The sequence below is a fragment of the Octopus sinensis genome, linkage group LG14, assembly GCF_006345805.1.
Source record: "Octopus sinensis linkage group LG14, ASM634580v1, whole genome shotgun sequence".
Taxonomy (NCBI): domain Eukaryota; kingdom Metazoa; phylum Mollusca; class Cephalopoda; order Octopoda; family Octopodidae; genus Octopus; species Octopus sinensis.
In genome coordinates, this window is record NC_043010.1 from 41122086 (window position 1) to 41146723 (window position 24638).

General features: G+C 35.4%; 2 protein-coding genes across 3 annotated transcripts in view; one reads left to right on the top strand and one right to left on the bottom strand.

Annotated features, from left to right (window-relative positions):
* The window catches only part of LOC115219205 (protein FAM184A), a 132220-nt gene that overhangs the window by 48829 nt on the left and 58753 nt on the right, over positions 1-24638 (bottom strand). For both annotated transcript variants that reach the window (XM_036508890.1, XM_029789324.2), the window contains exons 6-9: positions 21379-21585; positions 19507-19617; positions 18335-18496; positions 6253-6374 (exon numbers count right to left, since the gene is read on the bottom strand). In XM_036508890.1, the coding sequence (XP_036364783.1) occupies positions 6253-6374; positions 18335-18496; positions 19507-19617; positions 21379-21585 (602 nt within the window). The remainder of the gene's footprint in view (positions 1-6252; positions 6375-18334; positions 18497-19506; positions 19618-21378; positions 21586-24638) is intronic.
* On the top strand, positions 10464-13321 carry LOC115219207 (FMRFamide receptor). The gene is made up of 2 exons (XM_029789325.2): positions 10464-11278; positions 12429-13321. The coding sequence occupies exons 1-2, from the start codon at positions 10773-10775 to the stop codon at positions 13198-13200; spliced, it is 1278 nt and encodes a 425-aa protein (XP_029645185.1). The 5' UTR covers positions 10464-10772; the 3' UTR covers positions 13201-13321.

Here is a 24638-nt window from a genome sequence, read left to right on the forward strand (position 1 = left end):
ATGATGAAAAGGAGAGGTGACAATACACATCCCAGCTGAAGTCCAACATCCACATTGAAAGTTGAAAGGTTGTGACTCAGTACCACTTACTCAGACACAAACATGTGGGCATGAATTAGTCAGAAGCAACATAATGAGACACTTAATGTTTCTTTACATCATCAAGGATCTAGCTGCCTACGGACAGGTGATACAGCACTGCTACAGCAAACAGTAACAGTGCTGTAAACTGGAGAACTGTTTCAACGATGTCCTATATAGAGTTCAATTTCTCAAGTTGGTGTGGCCAGAGAGCTGTAAAATTCTTACTGGTTACTTTTATATGCTCAGATATACTATGACAATATTCATGATCTTAGGGAGGTGAATCAGCAGTCATTAGAGCAACATTTCCCAAAATCAGCTCCAAAGAATATCAGAGTTCCAAGAAACATTTCTAGGACTCCGTGAGTCTTTTTGATATAATTTGATATAATTTGATAAGAATTTATTTTATAAAAAATATAGTATTCACCATTCTTAAAATTATATGTGGGAAGAAGGTTGTGAATGAATTCTTACTCTTTTGTTTCATTTAATATTTAATTAAAATGAATATGGTGGGGTTTGTCTATAGAATATAGGAATGAGTTCTATTGGTTTGGGAGAATTTATGTGGAACTCACAGCAGTAGAATGCCTTGTGGTATTCATTTTGGTTTCCTAAACTTCAAGTTTAAAGTCCACCAAGTTCAACTTCTGCTTTCATCCTTTCAGGGTCAATAAAGTGCCAGTCCTGTAACATTATTGCTCCAACTTCTCTTTCTCTCTCTCCCTCCCATCCACCTCTCTCCCTCCCATCCACCTCTCTCCCTCTCTCTCTCTTCCTCTGGAAAAAGTCAGTTGTGGCCAGATCTGGAGGGATGATGGACTCTATCAGGTTTTTATATCCTAATACACACTGTATGTCACAGCAGCACCTCTGTGGCCCTATAAGGAATGAAGCCTCAGGAAAGAAACAAAGATTTGTTTCATAATTTCCATTTCAAGGGTACCAAAGTGAAGTCACAGTCATACTAAGGACAATACTTTTATGCTCATAGCTCCAAACCCAAGTCTACCATGACAATACTATCTTCAGTACAAGAGAACCAAGGTTGTTCATATTCAATGTCTCCAACATAAGTGTACAATGGTTGTACTCAGGCTTCAACCCAGAAGTACCCTGGTTCTACTTGTGGTCTTCCACCCACAGATATAACAATGAAAGAAGCATAATTCTTTGAGGATGGTGTTGATTAATTTTCCAATTAAAAGAGAATCAATAATTATCATTAAATATATATTTTATTTTCAACTTCTTGAAACATGTTTACAAATTCTCACACACACACACACACAAAATACAAAGAGAAATATATGTATGTGCACATATACAGATGCATACTTACACACTCGATAACTGTTTTATATATTTTCCGTCATCCCATCAAAGAGTATATGAACTGAATTAGCTCATCAAGATTACTGACACCTCTCTTCTTAAATGTAACTAATAGTAATAGTTGTAGAGGAACTACAATAAATTGCAACCAACAATCCCAAGGATAAAAACAGGACTATCTATAAAAAAAAATATTCTTCTCGGTAAGAAAAATGAAGTAGAAAAAATATTCTTCTCAGTAAGAAAAATGAAGTAAAAAATAATGGATCCAAATAACCAAGAAAATGAATGGAAGCACTAGAAAAATGTTCAAGTGGAAAGAAAAAAGATGAATAAATAATGGCAAGATTCAGTAAGAGATTTTTCAATCAATTTCAGATGCAATATGGTTATATGCTGAGTTCAGTTTACATCTTCAAATGTAATTATTGTTGTTAATATTGTGTGGCGGCCCAGGTCAATCCCAATTTGACCAACCTATGTATGACTCATATGTAGTTGGTTAAATGATTTGGACCAATCCACAGATTCATAGCTTCAGAAAGACTATATCATCTTCCTACTGAGAACCATACCCTGCTTTACTTCACGGTCTAACATGCAATGGTTAATTGTCTGTAGGGCAAAGTTGCTGTCTGTACACGTTGTACTCCGGTTATTGTTGTTGTTATATACCACCAGGTTAGCCCTCATCAAGCAAACACATGGCACAGAGACAGTGAACTAAATGACTATGTATGATGCAAAGATCGTGGCTGCAGATATTACTATGTCTCTGACTGGTTGAAGATCCCACTACTCTGTAGATTCAAACATACAGTGGTTAAACATATCAAGATCTATGCAAAAAGAAACCAAACTTTAAAACAATGCGCCAACCAACCAGCACATCATGCTTGTGTCTGCAGTACCATATATGGATGGCTTAGATAATCAGTTGAATAACGGTTACAGCAGTTAGTTGTTGATCTATACATGTTAGAATCAATTTATGTTTAGCACACTTGGTAATATGTTGCAAGTCGAACAATAAAGGATTTTAGAAATTTTGATATTAAGCTTGGCCTGGTAGGCCGAAAGGATTTTGAAAGAACAACACATTAGTGTGAAATTGCGAAAAACATTTTCTAATGTTACAATGGGCCTCTGAAGAAATTTGTTTCAGCTCTGTATAATATCATAAGTAGCACCAATATGTCAAATTGAGAACATCCACCAAATCCAATCCCAAATCTAGACAACTGCCTGCAACAACAGACAAAGATCATTATGCCAAAGGACATGCAGTGATCTGTGAATATCATTGCTTGGTTGTTTGTGAAATTTCCAAACAAATAGGCATCTGTTGATGCGAAATGGTTTTAAAAGAAAACAAACCAGATCACAATCAGTCAGGAGCTGTATGGTCATCTAAATGTCAAAATATAGGGGTATGGTTGTGATATCGAAACAAAAAGGCAGTTGTTGCAATGGGTTGGATCATGGCCATGACCACAAAAAAAATGCACAAATGTGAAAGTGGAGTCTTTTTTCTATTGAAAAGATGTTGTTCATTATGAATTATGCATATTCATGGACATAGAAAATTCGGGTGCTGCACCATGAAATTGCATTTGCTTATGCATCACTCCATATCTGTAACTTCTGTCAAAGCAAGAGATGGCTCTCATGATTTAGTATCTGTGGACTTTTCCCTGTTTCGAAAGTCGAAATCCACTGAAAGGACCCAATTTCAGGCAACAGAATAGATGGGATCAAATAAAATCACTATGACAACAGCACACTAACTTTGAAATATATTCCAGGAGTTTTAAAACAGGAAACAACATTAGAAGAAGTGTAACAACAATAAGGGAAATTATTTTGACAGAAACAAATTTGATTAAATTCTATATAAATCAGTAACTGTGTATTTTCAAGAAGTCCAATTTTCTTTTTAGATAGACAATTAATGGTGCAGCATTGCAGTCTGTTTGTCTACATCTATAAAATATGGGGGTGAACCAAGTCAAGTATCATTATCAACATCATCAACTTTGAATCCAGTATTCCACAATAGTTCCATTTGGAGACATCTGGGATAGTTTTCTCTCACACACTTTAATTCCATATCTTGTAATACATAATGTTAGGTATGTATAATTTTTTTTTTTCACTTTATTTCACAGTTGTCTAACTTTTCATTTTATAGTCAACCAGGATTTATAATCTAAATCAGTGACTCCTAACAAGAAATCATATGGAGCCACGGGTGCTCTGCCACATTTTCAGGGTCACAAGTAAAAAGGGAACAGTTGTAAACTCCAGAGGCTTTTGAGATATTTACATACAAATTTAATTGCCTGACATACAATCAACTTATCATAGTTCACCTCATGTATTTTTCTTTTGTACCAGTTTTAATTAGAGAATTATTCTAAATTACTGAGTACTATCTAGTTGGTATAACTGAAATTCAAAACAATGGCAAAGAAACAATAGTATTTGATCACTTTTATGAAGATGTTTAGCAACACTAGACATTATTGGCTACCTTGTGGTCATCTCAATACACTTTCTATTTTAAGGTATGGTTTTAAAGCTAAATTTTCATTTCACCAATCACAAAGGTGTTAACAATCGTGTTTATGGAAGACTTTATTGTAGAATCTAGAAAATAGATATGTATGTGTCTTGCAGAAATTCTTTCCAGATGAAATCCAGAGATTCTCCGTATAGAAGATACTGGTGCTCAAAAGATTCAAACTTAGACTCCAATGTCTTTCCAGGGGATCATCCACAAGGTAAAGAAAGGCTATAAGAGGGATCAAGTTGAGCGGGTATAGAGGCAATTATGCAGATTAACAAATTAGATATCTAATTTGTAAGGCTCCAGTTTAGGAGTTCTGGAGTTGTGGGAAGCATGGAATCACCCCTTAATTACCGTTACTCACAGGTCCATTGTGACTGGGGGCAGTAGTATCTGTCAGGGTTCCCTCTATGGGTTAAATAGATTTTTGCCCAGGGGTAGAAGAGGCTCCTGGTGTTTTTGAAAAAGCTGTGGGGAAGTCTTGTCACCGGAACCTACTACTATGGTGGCTGAGAGACTGGCAAAAGTGTCGTACAAGCTGTCATCACTAATTTCAATGACATACAGGTGTGCCACAATATTTCCATTGTTTTATCCATTTTGTACTTGATAAAATCCTTTGATGATGGATGCATGGCAGGAAAATTCATATCCTTGCACATGTAAGGATGAAAATAAATTTTTAAAATCAGGCTGAATATGAGGCAGCTATCATCTGACAAGATGAGGTAATCATCATCATCATCATCACATATATATATATATATATATATATATATATATTTATATATATATGTATATATATGTATATATATGTATATATATTATCAGTCACACATTCATAGTATATGTGTTTTAGAGCAAATATGCATATCGGAAATGGGAATTGCAAATTTAGCTGATACAGATGAAAGCAAGACATGTAAGATACAGAAACATGTACAATTCAGCAATTTGTTTTAAATGGTGTGTGTGAGACTATGAAATAAATTCATTTCCTTTGTTATCTCATTTGATAGCTTCTTGTCGGTTTAAATGTTAGAGGCTGATAAGAATATAAAAAGCTATAACCAAGTAGTAGTCTTCAAAGGCACAGCAGAAACTCTCTTGGGTAAATTAAAAGAAATTAAAGCTGATGTTAAGGAAATAACATAGTCATTTCTTTTAGGAGGCAAAATATGAGAATGCTCAGCCTTTATTGAATATTTGTTTTGATATAAATGCTCATTGTTTAATGCAAATGAAGCTGATGGTGATGTTATATTAAGAGAAAGTCTTAAATTTCAGTGTGATCAAAAAGTTTCAATGACATTTGAAAATGGACAAAATTTACACAAAAGCAGTGAAATTATTATTAAGAATTATCACTCTTCTTGGTAATTCTTAGTAACTTCACTGCTTGTTAAAAGTTGTATACTATCGTTTTACTAAATCTTTAGCTGGGTTACTCAAAACTACCAAACATTTCACAACTGCCTTAATATTACAGAGAAGTGACCTTCATTTACCACCAACTATTCTGCAGCAACAAATTGAAAGACTTGTGCATTTGTTTCAGCTATATGGTCCACAATGAATATAATGAATATAGAGCTGATGAATATAAGAATATTTTTTGGCTACTTGATATTTTATATAAGTTTTTTTTTTTTTTTTTTAAATTACACATTTTTGGAGTTAATGTTTGGCAGCTTCTACTCCTGGGTTGCATTTATGACTTTACAGGATTTTGTTTGCTGATATAGTTTTATTGGTATAGAAATTGTTGTTTTTGTAAGCTATTACAAATACTTTGTTTTTACATGATACAACTGATAAATATAGCAATTGATAAGATACTACTCTTTTTCTTTTTTCAACTAACTGCCTGTATGAGATGCTACAGAGCTAAGTTAAATTTAGAAGAGAGTCATGAGTAAAAAAATGATGAAGAACCACTGATCCAGATAACCTAAACTCATCGCAGATTTAAAGTTTAAATATAACATATCACTTTGTTTTCATCTTTCTCTGTCCCCCCACATACACATACACTCAAACACACTCTCACTCATACTAAGTCACCCACTCAAGTACACATTCTCTCGATTTTTCTTTTTACAATCCAAAATGACAGTCATTGTTAAAAATCAAGTCATCTTAAAAAAAAGAAATGTTAATAAATCTTTTTTTTTTTTTTTAACAGAACTGATGCCAAGTAGAAATTTCCAAGACATCCATTAGCAACAGGTCATGGAACATCATCAGCAAATCTTACAGACCTTAAAGATTCTTTTGATTTCGCTTCAAGTCCATCACAAACTGTCTTTAAATGTTTCTGATGAGCAGCCTCACATTTCAATAGTTCATTCTTGTGGTTCGCTTGTTGTTTGGCCAGTTCATTCTGAAATACAAAAATGTCAAACTTAGGGCAATTAAGAGGTAATTCTTTTATTCTCTTTTATTCTCTTACAAGTTGCTTAGTGACCTCACCAGTGCTCAAGTCATGAAAGAAGCACCCAGTACACTCTGTAGAGTGATTGATGTTAGGAATAGCAAGCACCAGGCTGTAGAAATCATGCCAAAGGCTGACATCTTAGCTTGGCACAGTCCTCTGGTTTACCAAACCCTGTCTAACTGTCCGACCCATACCAGCATGGAGAACGGAGTTTTAATGATGACAATTATGATGATGATGATGATTATGACAGAGGGTGACCATAAAGTCTGGATACATAGGCAAAAATGACAATGTTTGGTTAATCTTAAGCTTTTTTGCTATAGCTGTTTTGCTTTTGCCTCCTTTGTTGAGGGCTATGATTGTATTTTGGTCTATAGCTATTATCTGATTTATAAATCTGAATTTATTTAGTTTGAAACAAAAAGAAGATACATGTTGCTGTGTGGTAAGTTCAGTCCCACTGTATGGCACCTTGGGCAAGTGTCTTCTACTATAGCCCCAGGCTGACCAAAGCTTTCTGAGTAGATTTGGTAGATGGAAACTGAAAGAAGCCCGTTGTATATATATATATATATATATAAATAGATGTATGTGTGTGTGTCTGTATTTGTTCCCCCACATCACTTGACAACTGATGCTGGTGTGTTTACGTCCCCGTAACTTAGCAGTTTGGCAACAGAGGCCAATAGAATAAGTACTAGGCTTACAAAGAATAAGTCCTGAAATCGACTTGCTCTACTAAAGGTGGTGCTCCAGCATGGCCAATGTCAAATGACTGAAACAAATAGAAAAATAAAAGAACAAGCGAATAAACTTCTAGAAGGATGTATAATTTTCATATCTTATCACATTTATTGACAGGTATTAAAGCCCGAAACTTTGGTTGCCTTAATTTCAGGACATCCTGTATATATCATCATCATCATCATCATCGTTAACATCCGTTTTCCATGCTGGTATGGGTTGGACGGTTTGACTGAGGACTAGCAAGCCAGTAGGCTGCACCTGGCTCCAATCTGATCTGGCAAGATTTCTACAGCTGGATGCCCTTCCTAATACCAACCACTCTGAGAGTGTAGTGGGTGCTTTCTATAGGCCACCAGCAGGGAGCTAGTCAGGGGTCACTGGCATTAACCACATTTGGATGGTGCTTTTTACATGTCACTGGCATGGGAGCCAGTCAAGGGGCTCTAATCCTATATATACTCTCTTAAGTTAGGCATCTATTTTTAGCTATCCTTACTGACCACTGAACTAAATATTCTTTCTGACCACACCAAACCTAGAATTCATCTATTTAATTAAGGGCCATAAATGTCTTCCTCTTCCACTTTACCAAAACCTTAATGCCTGACCTCTCACTCTAAATTGACCTTAACGAGTAATAATAAGGGCATCTTATCTTTATCTTTAATTTTGATTTTTAATTTTATTTTTATTTCATTCATTCTTTCCCCGCACCTATCCCATTCTTTTCTTTCTTTCTCCTCTCTCTTCTATTCACTCACTCACAACCCATATCTGTCTATCATGATGTCTGTCTTTCTCACTCTATATACCCACTTGGACAATTTTCATACTAGCTAACCTTTTAATCTATTCCTTCAACATATGAACACACCATTCAAAATACTGCCAAAATACTGCCTGGGATTATACTTAAGGACCTATACCTTCACAGAAGTACAGACCAACCTCCATACTCTCTGGAAGATGTGAACTTTATTCCCCTCTCTGTATTCTTCAATCTACTTGTTTTCCTCTCTATTCTTCGATCTACAATTTTATTCCTTTATAAACTGTGAATCTTTCATATATACTCACCTTGGTTCTGATGACCGAATAGCCAGTGTACAGACACGCTAGCCTATAACTTGGGATACCCCAGAAACAACTCTAATTAATTAATTAACTAATTAATTACCTCAAATCATTAAATGTTCTAAATGACATGAGGTACTCGTCTTGCCTTGGTTTTTGTTGCTATTTTTCTTTTAATATATACTGCTAATACGGAAGCTTAATATAGATCCCAAGCTCCAGCCTCAGCTGTGAACTTGGAACTTAACGGATGACCAATTATAGCACTTACACAGTGTACCTATTCGTTTAGATCATCAGTGAACTAAACCCCTTCATATATATATACTTTTATCTTATATTAAACTTTTTAATACTTTTTGATAGTTATATATATTTAATAAAATAAATAAATAAATAAATAAATAAAATAAAAAATGAAAAATAAATAAAAATAAAAATAAAAATTTATAAATATAAATTAATGATTTTAATTTTAAATTTAAATAATTTAAATTTTTAAATTTTATATTTTATATATATTGTATATTATATTAATTATTTTTATTTTTATGTTTTGGTTTACATTTTTCACTGTTTGATTTGCCTAATAATGGTTTTATCTCTAATTTAATTTATATATAAATATGTGTGTGTGCATATTATATATATATAGACATACATATATACATATATATATATGTATATATAAATATGTATGTATATATATATATATGTGTGTGTACATATAAATATATAATATATATATATATGTATATATATGTATATACATATATATACACACATACAAATATATACATAAATATATATATATATGCATATATACATGCATATATGTGTGTGTGTGAATGTATGTATGTATATATTCTTTTATTTATTTACTTATTTTGGTCATCTGATGATGGCCATGCTGGAGCACTGCCTTTAGTCAAACAAATTAACCCCGGGACTTATTCTTTGTAAGCCTAGTACTTATTCTATTGGTCTCTTTTACCAGACCACTATGTTACAGAGATGTAAACACACCAACATCAGTTGTCAAGTAATGGTGGGGGGACAAACACAGACACACAAATACACACACACATACACACACACACACACACATATAAATATATATATATATATATATATATAATATATATATATGACGGGCTCTTCTCAGTTACCGTCTACCAAATCCACTCACAAGGCTATGCTATAGTAGAAGACATTTGCCCAAGATGCCACGCAGAGTGACCGAACCCAGAACCATGTGGTTGGGAAGCAAGCTTCCTACCACACACACACACATACAAATTTACTTGTAAATGTTTACATACATATTACATCTTTAAAAAACTACATAAACGTGTTTGTGTGTGTATGTGTATATGTGTGTGTGTGTGTTTTTGTATGTGTGTGCGTGCATGACATGCAACCTTGTCACACATTGTTTCATTATAGATTCTGTCTAATGATTATATAAAAGGTGCAAGTGTTAATAGACTACTCAGCCATTTAAGATATAATTCAAAAGACAGGTAAGCTTCTATAATTAAACTAATTGGCAACATCGTTAAAACTAAATGAAATTCTATACACACCACATTTGCTATTGATGTATTACAAGGAGGTATTATATATCTTATTGTTGCCGTTTAGCCCCAGGTCAGCCGTGATCAAGCATTCTGCCCATGACAATCCAATCAATTTTTTTAGGTTTACTGTACTCCAGACTACATTATCCAATGTGTTCTTTCTTTTCAAACAGTATGATGAAGTTTGAGGGAGTTTTAACTGTTATTTCTTGCATGCTGAACAACTTTCCAGAAGCTTCCTTATTGACCTGTTTAAGTGCTGTACAAGATGTACATACGTGTGTAAAAATCTGTGTAAGTGATCCGTTAAATGACATTAGAGCCATCCTCGTTAAGTGTTGTGTGTGTGTGTGTGTGTGTGTGTGTGTGTGAATGCTTACATGTGTATGTTCACGTCTACATGAATAAACATCATCATGACAAGTATGCAAGTATTTTCGGAAATGAAGGAAGGAAAAAAAAAAAAAAAAAAACTCCTCAGTTGTAATAGCTTTGAAGAGGATAGAAATTTCCTTTCCTCAGTGTGGGTTTTCCCAACAGGGATTGTATGTTGATTGGAACAGAATTAGCCAATCAGAAACAAGGGAGGCAAATATCAGTTTATATATATATATATAGAAAAGGATTTCATTCCATGGAGTGTTACACTTTCATTCAGTCAGGCAGAGTGCTGAGATTGAAAAAAAAATTTTTCTCTTTTACTTTATTTTATAAGATTTCCTCTTTACTAGAGAGAAGAGTGAAGTTGTAAGGTATTACTAATGAAAACAGAAGGACACTGACATGTACTAGCAGTAGATATCTGAATTATTTGACTCACAACAGACTGAGCAGTATCTGTAGACAATAAACAATACTAACAACAACAAGAACAATAATAATAAACACAGCAAATCATAATACATAAATCACTCTCCTTCATATTTACATAATACAAACAATGACATACAAACTGTACTTCTTCTGCGTGTGCGCAGTATTATTCACAAAGTGCATACCTGGGGTGCTTAACCTTCAAACAAATAATTTGACCACTGCAAAACCTGAACCAGTCACAACCACCTTGGACACATACACAGCAACCCAAGAAGCCTTCACATCTAAATTTGAAGATGGAAGAGTAGAAGATGAAGATGAACAAGATCTACCTCAAAACAAGACACAGATTAATGAAGATTTTATTTCTGCAATAAAGCTGAGAAAATTACTTTTCTCAACAATGACACCAATACTGTGTGCCCTTGGAATTCTTGGAAATATCATGAACTTGATCGTACTCTGCCAGAAACAGATGAGAGGGTCTACCAACTGCTTCCTGATAGCACTTGCTGTTTCTGATATGATGCTTCTCGCCATGCAGATAGGACCCTTGATCGTATCCACTGAGAATGTTATTGGCTACTCACGAAAGTATATAATTACTTCTCGTTACTTAAGAATTATTCGGTGAGTACTCACAAAATTTTTTAATCTTTCTATTTGTGTTATGAAAATCAAATTGAAATGATTAATCTTTGTAAAAAGAAAACTAAAATGTGTGGTGGTTTATAAGTTTACAAATTTTAGGATTTTCAAACTCATCTTTGAAAAGGAAAAATTTTTAAGAATTCGTGTTTTCACTATATTTCATCAGCTAGATCTTCAACTATTGCAAGTGTTTTATACATGAAAATACAAGTAGTACCAAACTAAGAAAGAATATTTCTAATCGACAAACTTGGAAACCTTATTCTTAAAGTTATGGGATTACATTCTTATCTATTGAAACTAGTTTAGGATTTAAAGTTCTTTGTTCAAATTTAGCATGGTATTGTATACACATCCAGGAATAAGACATCTGGTGATGGTCAGTGACCAAACTAATCAAAATGTAGGATTGATATCAATATTGAAAATTCATTAAAACACACATAAGGTGAATAGTAAAACAAAAAAAATCTTTCCTTATTTACATAATCACACTTTAAACATTTACTGTGTAATTATTTGAAAATGAATGAATGAATGAATGAATGAATACATACATACATACATACATACATACATACATACATACAATATCGCAGACACATACACAAGGTATGTGTTTTGCTAGTCCGTGGGTAGGCTACTCTTATAGGCATAAGAGAATATATTATTTACATTTGATGGATATTTGTCTCATCTTGTTTGTTGTTAACACATTTCGGCTGATGTACCCTCCAGCCTTCATCAGGTGTTTTGTTGTGTAAACAACAAGATGAGGACCAATATCCATCAAATGTAAATAGTAATTATTATTATTATTATTATTAAGATTGCAAGCTGGCAGACCCATTAGCCAAACAAAATGCTTAGTGGCATTTCATTCGTTTTTACATTCTGAGCTCAAATTCCACTGAGGTGAATCTTGCCTCTCGTCCTGTTGGGGTTTGATAAAATAAGTACCAGTCAAGTACTGAAGTCAATGAATTGACTTGCCCCTCTCCTCAAAAACTGCTGGCCCTATGCCAAAATTTGAAACCATTATTACTATTGTCATATGTTTTTGAAATATTACCTCACCTATATCTTAATTAAATGTTTTATCTAATATTATGTGTTATTTAATTTACAGGTATGTGACATCAAATTTCTTCATTACATGCACCAGTTGGTTGACCGTGGCAGTGACAATTGAACGATTCATAGCAATACGGTTTGCTCTTAAAGCAAAAATTATGTGCACCGTGTATCGAGCCAAAGTAGCTATTATAGCAATTTTTATCACATCATTTGTATTCCATTTCTCAAAATGGTTTGAATATGGAGTCAATTTTGATCACACAAACAGAGCACCAGTAACTTCGATGCCATTATCACACAACAAAGCCTACATGAGCTTTATGCATTCAACAAACATAGCAATAGCTGTTTTCATCCCAGAGATTTCGCTTTCCATTCTCAACACCTTGCTTGTATTTTACCTCATCAAGCATACGGCATCAACAAAACATATGAAGAAGCAGACTTCACAGGAAATCGCCCACATCACAACCGTTGTCATTACAATGGTTTTGGTATTTATGATGTGTCATTCTATTGGACTTTATCTTGCCATTAGCATCTCTATCTATGATAGAAACAGTGTGCTAGGCACACCAACAGGTATTAGGCTGAGAGCAATAAACAATTTCCTAGTTCTCATCAATTCCAGTGTCAACTTCATTCTCTACACAGCTATCAGCCAACGATTCCGAAGCACCATGAAAGGCATCTTCATGAGCTGTACCAAGTCTGGTTATAAATTACCCAATGGTCAAAGAGCATATGGTTCAGCCAGCTCATCAAAAACTAAATCAACATCATCAGGTCACAGTAAACGAAGTAATAAAGAGTCAGTAGTATAAATCATAAAGAAGAATTATCAGAAATTGGACCTAAAGTGTGAAATAATTTACATAAATAATTGTGAAAAACAAAGTTCTGGAAACTGAAAATCATCTACATTTTTTTTTTTTTACAAAACTATAACAACTTTTCAAAACTAAACAACAAACTAAAATACTGAACCAATGGTTCTCAACTACTTTTTACTTATGGAACCTCTTTGATTCCTATTTTATTTGGGTGAATCCTCATAACCATTCAATGTTTAAATATATATATATATATATATATATATATATATATATATATAGCAGTTAGACAACAGACAGCAGACAAAGTAAACAGTGATATTTTTTCTAAATTGATGTGAGCACACTGTTAATTGTTGCCTGCAGTACAATATAACCAGTGTTTACAGATTCATTGAAGCAAATAATTGTGTGTAGATATATAAGTGTATATATGCTGTGTGTGTGTGTGCACGCGTGCATGCTTGTGTGTGCGTGTGTGTGTGTGTGCGTGCTTGGGTGTATTCTTTACTTCTTTAATTTTTTTGAGCCATCACAGCTAAGGCCTGTGTGTATAAACATATATTTTACACAGGCACACACACACATATGAGGGGGTGAATATTCATATGCTTTTATTCTTTTTATTTGCCTCACTCATCAGACAGTGTCCATGCTGGAGTACCATGTCCAAGGATTTTGGTCAAGCATCTCAACACCAATACTTATTTATTCAACTGCGAAGATGTAGTTTTGACATAAAGAGACACAACTTAGACACCAGTAAATATAAACACATTACAAAAGCACACATGCACACACACACACACACGCGCGCACGCGCACGCACACACACACACACACAATAAGATTCCACATATTTTTCTGCTACTATGATTGACTTATTTGACATGTAGTAAAACTACATGTAGGCATGGCTCTGAGTAGTTACGAAGTTTGCTTAGCAACCACATGATTTTGTGTTCAGTTCTACTTATTGGGTTCCTTGGGTAAGTGTCTACTGTAGACCCAAGTTGGCCAATATCTCTAGCTTAGAGTGTATCACCATCATCATTTAATACATTTAATATCTATGCCAGCATGGAAAACAGATGTTAAATGAGGATGATACATTCTAAGCTGGAGATATTGGTCAACTTGAGTCTACAGTAGACACTTGCCCAAGGTGTGATGCAGTAGAATTGAGCACAGAATCATGCAGTTGCTAAGCAAACTTCTTAACCACACAGCCACGTTTGCATCTATTTTTAACCACCTATCAAATAATCATTTATAGTCGATTACAGATTCCATAAAGTATTTAATAGAAACTGTATTAAGGTCAGTTATAATTACATAGCTAATATTTGTAATATCTCAGCTTGTAAATCTCATATGATAAGAATAGATAATGCAGTATGTACTTGTAAAAATAAAGAGTTATGCTCTGTTGGTAATTTCCAAATTATAGCCAATATTTATAAACTAATGTTTCTTCTTTAACTGGAATTTCTACCACTAAACATTGCATTTTCTGCAAGACAGAAAACATGTTCAAGAATTGTTATCTAAACTACACTTCATGTTTTCAGAAAGAAATATTAGATAGGTGTTCTTTATGTGCCACCAGCATGAATGCACTTGACTTGTCAAGTCCTCTCAAGCACAGCACATCACAAAAGGTCTTGGTCACTAGTCATTGCCTCTGTGAGGCTCAGAGTTAGAAGATCGATCATGCTTCACCACCCCATCCCATGTCTTCCTGGGTCTACCTCTACCACAGGTTCCCTCTATAGTTAGAGATCAGCACTTCTTTACACAATACTTGTCCATATGCATCACAGTCGTCTTTCTTGCACACCACAACTGATGTCTCTTATGCCTAACTTTTCTCTCAAGATGCTTACATTCTGTTGAACATGCACACGGACATTGAACATCCAGTGAAGCACACTAGCTTCATTTCCTTCAAACCTACACATATCTTCAGCTATCACAGCCCATGTTTCACTGCCATGCAGCATAGCTGTTTGCACACAGGCATCAAACAATCTCCCTTTCACTCTGAGAGAGAGGCCCTTTGTTGCCAGCAGGGGTAGGATCTCTCTGAACTTTGCCCAGCCTAATCTTATTCTCACAGCTACGCTCTCAGAGCATCCACTTCCACTACTAACTTGGTTCCTTAGATAACAGAAGCTATCAGCTACCTCTAACTTGCCCCTCTAGTATATATATACATATATATATATATATATATATATATATATATATATATATATATATATACACTCACACACACATACATGCATGTGTCAGTTGTAAATGTATGTACATGTTTCTGTATATAGACATTGTTCTTGTATATTATATAACAAATTGTATATAGTGTAAATAAAATATCTAAATATTTTAATCTTGACTTTTGTTCAATATTCTTTTTCATAATGATAAAGATGACATGTTTTTTGTTTCACAAATCCAACCATTAGAAATACATCTACACATACATACACATATTCACACACAAACATATATATGGGTGTATATACATACCTACCTACCTACATACATACATACATATATACATACATACATACATATATACATATATATATATACATCAGATGTTTTACACATCGCTGGTCACAATGCGTTTGCATTGTTTTAGCCTTCGAATGACGCCACCCTGCTGGCTAAGCGAGCAGGCCAACAGAAGAGTGAGAGAAAGAGTGCTGAAAGAGTACAGCAGGGATCACCACCCCCTGCCGGAGCATCGTGGAGCTTTTAGGTGTTTTCGCTCAATAAACACTCATAACGCCCGGTCTGGGAATCAAAACCGCGATCCTACGACCGCGAGTCTGCTGCCCTAACCACTAGGCCATTGCGCCTCCACATATATATATACATATATATATATATATATAATATATATATATAATATATATATATATATATATATGTATATATATATACACATAGACATATATGTATGTGTGTATATATATATATATGTGTATGTATGTATATACACACACACATACATACACACATGTATATACATATGTATGTATATATACACACACACTCATACATACGTGTACATGTGTGTGCACATGTATAATGATCTGGCAATTAAAAAAAAATTATACAGCATTTCACATAATGAGGAAGATCCCTTAAAAATCCTCACCACAGCAGTAAAGTGTATTATACTAAGTAACTGTGGTTTTCTCCCTCCAGTTGTGCTTTTTCAAACCCTTCCAGAAACTTTTATTGTTTGTCTCTTACTTGTTTCAGTCATTAGACTGCTGCCATGCTGGGGCACTGCTTTGAAGAATTTTTAGTCAAATGAATCAATCCCAGTACTTCTTTCCTTTTTTAAGCCTGTTACTTATTCTGTCGGTTACTTTTGCCAAACCGCTAAGTCACAGGGATGTGCACACACCAACACCAGTTGTCAAGTGATGGTGATACAACAACACACACACACCTAGATATAAATATATATGATGGGCTTCTTTTGTTTTCCATCTACTAAACTCGACTAGTACTTATTTTACTGATGCTGAAAGGATGGAGATTAAAGTTAACTTTTGCAGGTTTGCAACTCAGAACTACCAATCTCAACCAACCATTGTCAGTTGTGAGAAATATATACAGTTTTGTTTTGTTTTGGTTTTTTAATTGCTTCCTAAGTAAAGGGAACACTACTGATGTAATAGCTTCCAGTGCCTCAAAGACAGTTAGAAGGAAATTACCTTCAAATTAGAAACCAGTACCAAATCCTTACAGCAGGCAAGGCACTTAAGGACCAAGTGGTGACAGTAACCCTTTTGTTAATAACCCGGCCAAAACCGGCTCTGACTCTGTAGTACAAATGTCTTATTTTCATAAGGTTTAAATAAAAATCTTCTGCCAAACCTTAGTCACAATTTATACTCCTAACACTAGCTTAATGATAACTAAGTTATTTTACTAAATTCTTTGTTATATTTGAAATAAGTGAAAGAAACACAGAGCATCTCAAAATAAATACAGTAATGAAAGGGTTAAATCAACTTGTCATACTCTCTGACGATGTTTTATGCAATAAACTGCCAACTTAACCAAGAGAATATTTATTTTTCATCCACATAATACCATGAAAATGGAGCATTTGGTGGGCAGGGTATAATTTAGTCAGAGAGAATTAATCCGTATCTATGACCGTTGCATGCACTCTGAGGTTAGTCAAACTGATGTGACTGATATCCGAGCAGAACAACTGCATCAAAAACATGGGCAAAATTTGAATACTTGCAACAGAATGAATTCATAGAGCCTGATGGTGATGTTAGGACTACCACACACAAAAAAACACCAGCCATAAAGAATTTTTTCATCCCATTTTTTAACCAGAATTTAACAATCATTTTACATTATTATACAGTTTACCTAGCTGTCTAGTGTATGAATGGTAAAGTTATTTGAGAGAGAGTATGACTATCACTCTGTTCAACTGCAGGTTTATCTCTCACCCAGAGAACCCCATCAAGCCAGAACTAATGAAAGGACATACATTATACATTCATTTATAAGACATACAGAAAATTTGACGGTTTTTGTATTTACGCTGAGAGACTACCATGATAAAGCAGGACTATAACTAGGCTGACGGGGACTATGAAACAACAACAATACTGCTGCTGCTGCTGCTACCACTACTACCACTACTACTACTACCACTACTACCACTATTATTACTACTACTACCACCACCACCACCACTACCACTACCACCACTACCACTACTACTACTACTACCACCACTACCACCACCACTACCACTACAACTACCACTACTACTACTACTACCACTACTACTACTACAGCTACTACTACTACTACCACTACCATTACTACTACCACTACTACTACTACCACCACCACCACTACCACTACTACTACCACTACTACTACCACTACCACTACTACTACCACCACTACTACTATTACTACTACCATCACTACCATTACTACTACCACTACTACTACTACCACCACCACCACTACTACTACCACTACTACTACCACCACCACCACCACTACCACTACTACTACTCGTACACAGACTTTAAAAAATGAAATAAAAACGATCTGCACTCACCTGCAATTGATTGTTTGCTACTTTGGAGGCCTTCAGCTCATTTCGACATGCATCCAGCTCCTCTTTTAATCGAGTAGCACCGTCTTTTAATGTTGTTATGTGGCTTGATGCTGATGACAAATTCTCTTCACTATTTCGCACCATAAGCTGAAAGTTCTGGAGCTGAAGAATGAACAATTTATAACACTTGCTTAATATTTAGTTATGTATATTAACTTATATGTGCACACACACACACACACACATGCATGCACACAAGCATATACATACCATATACCCAATAAGTAAAGCACCGCCTTTAGTCTAACAAATCGACGCCAGGACTTATTCTTTGTAAACCTACTACTTATTTTATCAGTCTATCTTGCTGAACTGCTAAGTCACAGGGACATAAACACACCAGCATTGGTTGTCAAGAGATGGTGGGGGACAAACACAGACACACAAATACACACACACACATATGCGTATATATATATATATATATATATATATATATATCATCATCATCACTCCGGCGGTTATGATGACAAGGGTTCCAGTTGATCTGATCAATGGAACAGTCTGCTCATGAAATTAACATGTAAGTGGCTGAGCACCCCACAGACATATGTACCCTTAACATAGTTCTCGGGGAGATTCAGCATGACACAGTGTGTAACAAGGCTGGCCCTCTGAAATAGAGGTACAACAGAAACAGGAAGAAAGAATGAGAAGAAGTTGTGGTGAAAGAGTACAGCAGGGTTTGCCACCACCCCTTGCCAGAGCCTCATGGAGCTTTAGGTGTTTACGCTCAATAAACAAACACAATGTCCGGTCCGGGAGTCAAAATCGAGATCTCACAACCGGGAGTCCGCTGCCCTGACCACTGGGCCATTTCGCCTCCACACACACAACAACAGTTGTCATATATACCATAGATTTTAACATACAAGTCATCTTTGTATGTATGCATGCTGGCCTGTAAATTATTGAAAATTGCATGTATTCCAACACAAAATTAAGACTGAAGAGAAACAAGAAAGCCAGTACAAAAGCAGTGTGACTAAGAGAATACAATAAAAAGAATTTGATGGACAAAATTACAAACTAAATGCAAATTCTCAATATGAAATCAATAGAAACAAATTTTTTTAATCAAGGAGGTAATAATAATGACACAATCTACCTACCTTTACTTCGGCGTTAGTAAGCTGACTTTTCAGTTCCTGCCCAATCTTCTCAAATTCTTCAACTACGGATCTATTCTGTTGCTTCAGCTGTTGAACTTCTTTGTCAAACTCCTATAGTTTTGAAAAAGGAATTAAAACTGAATTTGCCTTCCTAATAACGATTGTCTTATATATATCAGAGCAGGCTACAATAGTGAAAGAGTGAACTAAATGCTGGAATACATATATATATATATATATATATATATATTCCTTTACTTGTTTCGGTCATTTGACTATGGCCATGCTGGAGCACCACCTTTAGTCTAACAAACCGACGCCAGGACTTATTCTTTGTAAACCTACTACTTATGTTATCAGTCTATCTTGCTGAACTGCTAAGTCACAGGGACATAAACACACCGACATTGGTTGCCAAGAGATGGTGGGGGACAAACAGACACACAAATACACACACACACACACACATATATATATATGTATATATATATATATATATATATATATATATATATATATATGTATGTATGTATGTATGTATATTTATATATATATGTATATATATATATATATATACATATATATATACGATGGGCTTCTTTCAATTACTGTCTATCAAGCCCAATCACAAGGCTTTGGTTGGCCCGAGGTCGGGACTGAGCGCAGAACCATGAGGTTGGGAAGCAAGCTTTTTATCACACAGCCACTCTTGCGCATGCATATATATGGTGGTTGTCTACTCCTTATGCAGGACCTTATATATTGCTACTTGTATGTGGCTTGAATGAAGGCAGCATGTGAATGATATGGCAACACCAAGCAAACATTTAATAGTAACTCTTATTGCATAGCTCAAGTAATATTGAGGTTGGTCATGAATTATAAAGCTCTACAACAGGTCAACACAATTGAAGGAATAATTTAGTAGCATTCATAAATAGTTGATAACAAAAGCTTTCTACTGAAGTTTGTCAAGATAAGAGAAAAATCTATACAATCTATACAGTAGATTCATATCAACCAACTATATCAACATATCCAACCTGAGCAGAAAGTCATGAAATTACTATTATAGATGGCAAGAGAGTGTGTGGAGCAGGACCACAAGTTACAGCACAATTTGAACGTTGGTACTAAAACAAGCCTTTATATAACTCTGGTACCAAGATGATCCAGAAAGATCTAGAAGAACCTATCACATGAAGTCTGGCTGCTGATTGGTCAATAGCTAAACCTCTCACATGAACAAGGTTATGCTATGTCACCTGTCAAAGAAACGATTATACAACATGATTCTGAAGTAGGACATGTCACAGGGTGTGTGGTTCTCAGCAGTAAAATACCAGATGGATCTGAGGATGTGAGATTGTGTTGCATTGACATCTACATCTCCTGGAAGAGTAAGAAAACAATGCTCTTATTCTTCACATCAAAATCTATGCCTCAAAAACACAGACCCAAAATTCCTACCTAAGACACACATAGATTAGAAGTTTCTGAAATGATGTTGGCAGTCTGTATAATGTAAGTATAAAAATAAGACAGGCATAGAAACACTTCCAGAAGCAAAGCTTTTCATGAGATATACAAAATTTCAGAGGTAATCAGTGGCCGAAGTGGTTCAGCCTTGTAATAAAGAGGCCTACACAATAACTACATGACATCAGGTTTCCTAATTCCTAGACCACATGTTAGACTACCTAGATGTAAGCAGCCTAGATTTGTGAAGAGACAGGACAACCTTTCACAACAGCAGCAAGCAGCTGTCTAGCTGGCAGAAGAAAGCAAGGGCCTACAAAGAATTGAGCAGCTAAGAAAAAGAAAAAAGATATGAGTGTAAGTCTACATAAAGAAAATAGGATAGAAAGTCACCTCTTTCTGTTTTTGGAATTTGTCCAACATGTCATTTTGTATCTTCATGATGCTTTTCTGCTCTGCTTCTTTCATCAGAGCAATCTCTGCTTCCTTCTGTTTTATGAGAGCCTCTTTTTCTTCTTCATATTTTACCTTTATTTCATGAGTGTTTTCATCCATCTGTGACTCTATGATCATCTTTTCAGAGTTAGCATCGTGTAGCATCTGATAATATAATAAAACAGTCGTATACAGTAAATAAAATTTTAAAAACCATGAGTTTGCTATAAAAGGATATATGAAAGATTTGTGTGTGTGTGTATGTGTATCAATATATATGTATGTATCTTGGCGAGCTGGCAGAAACGTTAGTGCACCAGGCGAAATGCTAAGCGGTATTTCGTCTGTCATTACGTTCTGAGTTCAAATTCCGCTGAAGTCGACTTCGCCTTTCATCCTTTCGGGGTCGATAAATAAAGCACCAGTTTCGCACTGGGGTCGATGTAATCAACTTAATCCCTTTGTCTGTCCTTGTTTGTCCCCTCTCCCTTGTGGGCAATAAAGAAATATATATATGTATGTATCTATAAGTATGTATTCAGACACACAAACACACACATACATACATACATACAGACATACAAATTATTTCTGCTTGCTTCAAAGTTTGGAATGTCAAACAACGGCTGAATCAGTTCTTATTTGAAGTTGCTGCCCTTCTAAATGAGTTTGGGACCATGTCTTGCTCATACTTAACATTTAGCACATAGCATCTACGACTTGGCGCTGTTCCTGACCTGTTTTATTGTACACACACACACACACATTCACACACACTCGTGTATGTGAGCAATAACTAAATTCACACACAAGGCTTTGCTGATCTAAATGATGTAGCTGAAGATAGTTCTCCAAGGTGCAGCACAGTGGGGCTGAACCATGTGGTTAACAAAACAAACTTATTATCTAAAAACTTATATTCAGATACATACATTATCATCATTTAATGCCTACTTTCCATGCTAGCATGAGCTGGAAAGTTCACCACAATTGGAACCAACATTTATTTCAAATGGCACTATACCCTTAGCTGAGTCACAGGACCTCATTTTACCCACATTTCATTTTCTACTTGGTTTCTACCATTTGATGCTCTTCCTAACACTAATCCCTTTCTAGAGTGTACTGGGTACATTTTTTCGATGTACCAATACTAGAAGAGTGTCGTGTCTTTCGAAGGACTAAAGGGCCCTCACAACCTCACACGTTATAGCGTGTACAGGATGCATTTTCCGTAACTCTAGTATAAGAGAGGGTGATGCTTCCTTGACATTGCTAAAGGGAGCTTACAACTACACAACCCTTTCTCACTCACCAACCTCTCTGAAAAGTGAGGAACCTTGAGTGATAGAAAAATGAATGACAATGGTGAGAGGGATGAGGAAAGAAGTATACAATGGGAGTCTGCAACAGTTGGAAATGATCTTTCCATGATGAAGGTTGAAGTAGGAGATTTAGGAAACAGAGAGACCCTTCTGGTGAGAGGCTAATGGTGGATGGACCTCAACTGTCACAACTGATGGAAGGACTCAGAAGATTGATATAAATATGAAGACTCTCTTACTCTTTTACTTGTTTCAGTCATTTGACTGCGGCCATGCTGGAGCACCGCCTTTAATCGAGCAACTCGACCCCGAGACTTATTCTTTGTAAGCCCAGTACTTATTCTATCGGTCTCTTTTGCCGAACTGCTAAGTGACGGGGACATAAACACACCAGCATCGGTTGTCAAGCAATGCTAGGGGGGGACAAACACAGACACACAAACACACACGCGCATACATATATATATACATATATACGACAGGCTTCTTTCAGTTTCCGTCTACCAAATCCACTCACAAGGCATTGGTCGGCCCGGGGCTATAGCAGAAGACACTTGCCCAAGATGCCACGCAGTGGGGCTGAACCCGGAACCATGTGGTTGGTTAGCAAGCTACTTACCACACAGCCACTCCTGCACCTATTTTAACTGCTGGATATTTTAACAAAAAAAGAATATATAATTGACAGCATTTAATTTTCAATTCAATAATGAAACAATGATAAATCTCATCATTGTTTGATTTCACTTTTTCAATATCAATGTCAAATCGACATTGGAAAAAGTATATGTATTTGTGAAGGGATCTGACTTCTCATCGACAACCATGATTGTCACACACTGATGAAAGGTAAACACCTTGAAACTCGGGTACGTGTGTATCATGAGTTGAAGACGGGGAGGATGACTCCTCTTCACAAATACTGACAGGACACAGATAGTGTGTCTATAGCCAGCTGGAGGAGATATCTTCCTGGGGCTACAAACTACAGTAGCATCCACCCTTATGGGTTAGCCATATTCAAATGGCATATATGCATCAATAATGAAAGTTTATTTGCAATTACTAAGGGAAAAATAAAATTTTAAGTACAAATAGCTGTTCAACTTTGAAAACGTTTTAATTTTTAAACACAATATTAAAAAACAGATTTTCTAGAGGTGACAAGACTACAGACTCGAGATATTTGCAGAGAATTGATAATTCAGAGAAGTAATATTAAATACTAAGAGAATTAATATTAAATGTGATACAATAGCGTTAGGAAGGGCATCCAGCCGTAGAAACACTGCCAGATCAGACTGGGCCCGATGCAGCCTTCTGGCTTCACAGACCCCAGTTGAACCGTCCAACCCATGCTAGCATGGAAAGTGGACGCTAAATGATGATGATGATGATGATGAATAGCAACCAACACACTCCCTTATCAGACAAACATGTAACTTCTTACCCTAAAAGGATATCACATTGTTCCTGTTTCTAATGTAATAAAAAATCTGTCTGCCTGACTTATCTTCATACAGAGACATGTACACATTCACAAACACACACAAGCTTACATCTACCTGATGTACAAAATACATCTGCAGAAGTGCGTTTGTGTGTGTACATGTACATACACATACATGATCATGTATGTTTTGTGTACAAGGAAACCTATACCAAATGTAGAAACACACATGCATATGTATGCACATTCACACACAAATGCACATACACACATATGCACTTGAATACATGTCTGTGTAATGTACACAGCCACACAATACAGAAACATACATGTGCACACACACACACATATATATATAAATATGCATGTATGCATACACATATAGACATACATATATACATGTATGCAAACACACACACATGCGCATGTGCACACACACACAT

Excerpts from the sequence above, each read along its gene's own strand:
- LOC115219207 (XM_029789325.2), top strand. The coding sequence starts at position 10,773 with ATGACATACAAACTGTACTTCTTCTGCGTGTGCGCAGTATTATTCACA. Across the intron at positions 11,279-12,428 it reads CGTTACTTAAGAATTATTCG|GTATGTGACATCAAATTTCT; the intron begins GTGAGTACTCAC and ends TTTAATTTACAG.